The sequence below is a fragment of the Nestor notabilis genome, unplaced genomic scaffold (genome assembly GCF_000696875.1).
Source record: "Nestor notabilis isolate BGI_N333 unplaced genomic scaffold, ASM69687v1 scaffold21313, whole genome shotgun sequence".
Classification (NCBI taxonomy): domain Eukaryota; kingdom Metazoa; phylum Chordata; class Aves; order Psittaciformes; family Psittacidae; genus Nestor; species Nestor notabilis.
The window spans coordinates 12,443-16,343 of record NW_009922671.1 but is presented as its reverse complement, the minus strand read 5'-3'; the positions used below and the strand labels follow the sequence as shown (position 1 = coordinate 16,343).

At 51.1% G+C, this 3,901-nt stretch overlaps 1 protein-coding gene across 1 annotated transcript in view; it reads left to right on the top strand.

Annotated features, from left to right (window-relative positions):
• ELL (elongation factor RNA polymerase II) overlaps window positions 1-3,901 on the top strand; it is a gene marked incomplete at its 5' end in the record, with an annotated part of 25,740 nt that overhangs the window by 13,874 nt on the left and 7,965 nt on the right. The window contains one exon of the mRNA XM_010011746.1: window positions 1,598-1,694. Coding sequence (XP_010010048.1) covers window positions 1,598-1,694 — 97 coding nt within the window. The remainder of the gene's footprint in view (window positions 1-1,597; window positions 1,695-3,901) is intronic.

Here is a 3,901-nt window from a genome sequence, read left to right as displayed (position 1 = left end):
TGTGTTCGGGGGCTGCATTAACCAGCACATCTGCCAGTGCTGAACCCGTGTCTAGCAGTGCTCCTGGTAAACTCGCTCAGTTTCTCCTGGGGCTGTTTGTTCTCCAGCCTCTGGGCGCTGTTGGGAAAGGGTTCTGGGCGGGAGCAGAACTGCTGCGTTGGAAGGAATCGTCTTTACTTGCTTCTCTTTCAATCCCCATCATTAACCTGTTGGGAGATGTGACAAGGTTGCTCAGCCTGGTCAAACGACATCCCCAAAGCCGCTTTCACTGCGGTGTTTGGGAACATCACTGTGCCCCTTCCTGTTTTCACAGTCTCTTGAGCTGATCCCTGGCTGTTGAGGTTGTTCTAAATGAGATGAAACCAAGCAGCTGAAGGCAGAGCAGTGGTGAAACTGCAGCCATCAGAGTGTTGCTGCAATGCAGCCAAAGGCTCAAGCTCAGGAAAAACATGTCAACTTACGGGCTCTATCACTGAAATAATCTTCCCAATGCCTGAAAACTGCACGTGCTTTAAAGCTGGTGATAGTCCCTTGTGGAAGAAGGGAACGTTGGTCATTTGAGCTGGTGACAGAATGCCTGTGCAGCTGGTTTATTAAAACCTGTAACCCTGAATGAGGTGTTTTCAGCTTGGTGCAGGTTTGCCTGTGTCATCAGTAGAGGGGCAGGCTGGCGGGTGCACTGGGACACGTTTCTCTGAGCTGCAGAGAGCCCCTTGGGTGGTGGGGAGTGGAGGTACTCGGTGTGAGTGTGGATGAACACGCTTCCATGGTCAGAGTGACTCTCCTTGTACCTTTCTTGCTGCAGGAGGTTTCTGTTGTTTGTTCAGTATTGCAGACACAGCCCAGAGTAGCACTATTCTGCATGATGCAACTGAAAAGTATTATTATGAAGCCCTAAATGTAAATCCCAGTGGACCAATAATACTGTAACAGTTCCTGTTAGAATCCTGCTTCTCTTGGAGGCAGAGGGGCTTGCTTTTATAAGAGGACTGCTCTTCCTGTCAAGTGCTGGTTTATGGTGCTGATGAGTGGAAGAACTTATTCCTCAACATCTGAACAGGACTTTTGATCCCTTTTCACTGTGCTTGCTTTCTCCATTGCCTTGTGAAGTCAGTTTTACCTGGGGTTAGTGCCCATTTTCACCAGTCTCTCTATGGATTCCTTTGCTAAGGTTGTAATTTGTTTGTTCTGATACACTCCATCACCAGCTCAAGAGAAAAGAGGTAAAACTGTCAGAAAGCCACTTCCATCCTCAGTGAGGAATCCCCTCGTGTGTCCAAGCTCAACCTGCCTCTTCCCTCCCTGCCACAACAGCCCAAGGTGTTGCCTCCATTCAGTTACAAAAATCATGGAAAGGCAAGAGGGAGACAAGCAATTCCCATGTGGTGCTGATGGGTATTTTCCTGTAGTAGTTCCTGCTTCCTAGATTTTGCCCGAGATCAGAACTGTAAGTGCCCAAATGAGCTGTTTTCATGGCTTCTTGAGGCAGTCAGGATTTGAGCCCACAAAAAGGCTCTTTGCTCTGCAGGAAGAGTCCAAATACCATCTGTTGGCTTTCAAGCAGGGGATGTGAAGAGCCTGGAATTGTGTTTTGCAGGAAACTCTGTCAGCCACAGAACAGTAGCGGTTTCCAAGGAGAGGCACCTTCCCTGAGTCCACCCAAGGACAGCGTGAACTCCAGCTCTCCTCCTCAGGTGGGTGATCCCCCTGCCAGGGTTGGTGGGGCCATAGGTCCAGGCTGAGCTCCTGGCTGCACCCTCTAATCACCTGCTGCTGGAGGCTCTTGGGTCAAGAGGTGGTTGGGGTTTAGTCCTGGTTTATGAAGTTAGAGTCTGATTCTGGGTTTCCTCAGCATCTGCTTCTCCTCTGGATGTGGTTCAGTGGCGGCCTATGAGGAGGATCTCACAGTGTCTCAGCTTTAGTTTTCAGGGCTAAGTTTTTTTCACAGCACCTACTCCAACTCCCTCTTGGAGTTTCCTGGGAGAAGGAGCTTGTGTTTTCCTCATTACTAATAATTGACTGGAACGAAGCGGTAATAAGCAGCTCCCAAACACGGTTGAGTTATTAAAAACCTTGACCTTTTGCAACCTAATTGCTGTGACAGACCAGGGGCAGGTTGCTCTGCTTCTTAACTTGTGCAGATGCCAGTGCATGGAGCTGTGAAAAGTGCCTTTTGAGTGTTTTTCCCTGCTGATGAACTGTGAAGGAGCTGCGTGAGTTCGGGTGTCAAGCAGAGTCTGTCCCCACTCTTCTTGCTATCTCTTAGCACAGGCATTTCTTGCTAGCATTGTGAAATGCCAGCTTCCCTGCTCTGCTCCGGGTCAGCCCAGACAAGTTGAGTATTTATTCTCCTCCTGCCAATGGAATGTGTAATGCCTACTTGTCTGGACAGACGTGCTGGGGATTAGTGGCAAAGAATATTGGCAGGTAAAGAAATTAAGTGCTTCCTGGCAGCGAGAGGGAGGCAGTTCTCTATTGAGAACAAGAACTGTGCAACTCGTTTGCCAGGTAGCTAATTCCAAATCCTCTCCTGCTCCGCTGTGGGCATGTTCCCTGTGAATAAAGAGTGATCCCCTTCGTTGGAGTTAGGTTGGGAAGACACGGGGCTGCGGGGAGGCTGGTCTGGTGCTTTTCTTAACCTGATGCTGAAAAAAGAGGTGGAAAAATCCTCTTGCTTCTGGCTGTCCCTGCTTTGAAAGGCACAAAGGCCTGTAGGGGATGCTTCTGGTCTCTTGAGATGACCCCGTTGAGACTTTGGGTGGTTGATTGGTTTGGATCTAGCAGAGGCCAGTGAAAGAGGGGCCACTGCACATGGAATAGAACTGTTTCCAGCAGCGCTCCTGATGTTGCTCATGTCAGGCAGCAAAGCACAGGCAGCATTCACATCCTAGAGCTATGGTACTCCATAGCTGTAGTTTCTGTTTAGGGAAGGGGGTGTCTGCTGCTGACTGGAGTCCCAGCAGGGGATTGGGATTTGGTAGTCTGGAATGTGAAATATTTTGGGAAAGTTCAGCTACGGAATGAAGGCAAAGCGAAGATCTGGTAGTTCTGAAGCAGCAGAGCAGGTATCACAGGCATGTTCCACCTGATAAGCAGAGAGGTGAAGTGAGTGAAGCTGTATTTGCTGCACTGAGAGACAGGAGAGCAGAAGATGGCAGTTCTTGGAGCTGTAGTCAAAGGGATGGCCCCTCCTCTGGGAGATGGACACTGCTGTGCTGGGAAGGCAGCTGGGGATGTTGCAGAGCCGGTTGGACGCGCTGTCCCTGCCCCTTGAGCCCTGTGGCAGCGTGAGCAGCTCCTCTGGGTAATCACTGTGATGGGGGGAAGGAGGCGTGCTGCCGAGCTTGGCCCGAGACCCCGCTGAGCAAAGAGCAGCAATGGGGGAAGGGAGCGGGTCGGTGGTTCCCTGAGGGAGCAGCCGTGTTCCATCCGGTTATTCTTCCCTGGGAGGGTGGTGGGACACTGGCACAGGGTGCCCAGAGGAGCTGTGGCTGCCCCATCCCTGGCAGTGTTCAAGGCCAGGTTGGACACAGGGGCTTGGATCAACCTGCTCTAGTGGAAGGTGTCCCTGCCCGGGGCAGGGGTTGGAGCTGGAGGAGCTTTAAGGGCCCTTCCAACACAAACCATTCCATGATCCAGCTGCACTTCTGTGACAGAACAAACTTTCCATTTGCAAACACATCACGGTCCTGCCTGAGACATAAAGGAAACAATAAAGTAGCCAAAAGAAATAACCAAACTATGGCTTGTTTTCCTCTGGGCACTAGATAATCTCTGCTCAGAGTTCCTGCAGCCCCGTGGTCCAGGCAGGCACCCACCACTGTGCTCATGGCTCTCCAAGGCTGGCCTGAGCCTGGTACCTATAGCTCTGGCTCTGCACTGAGCTCTCTTCCTGCTGCTG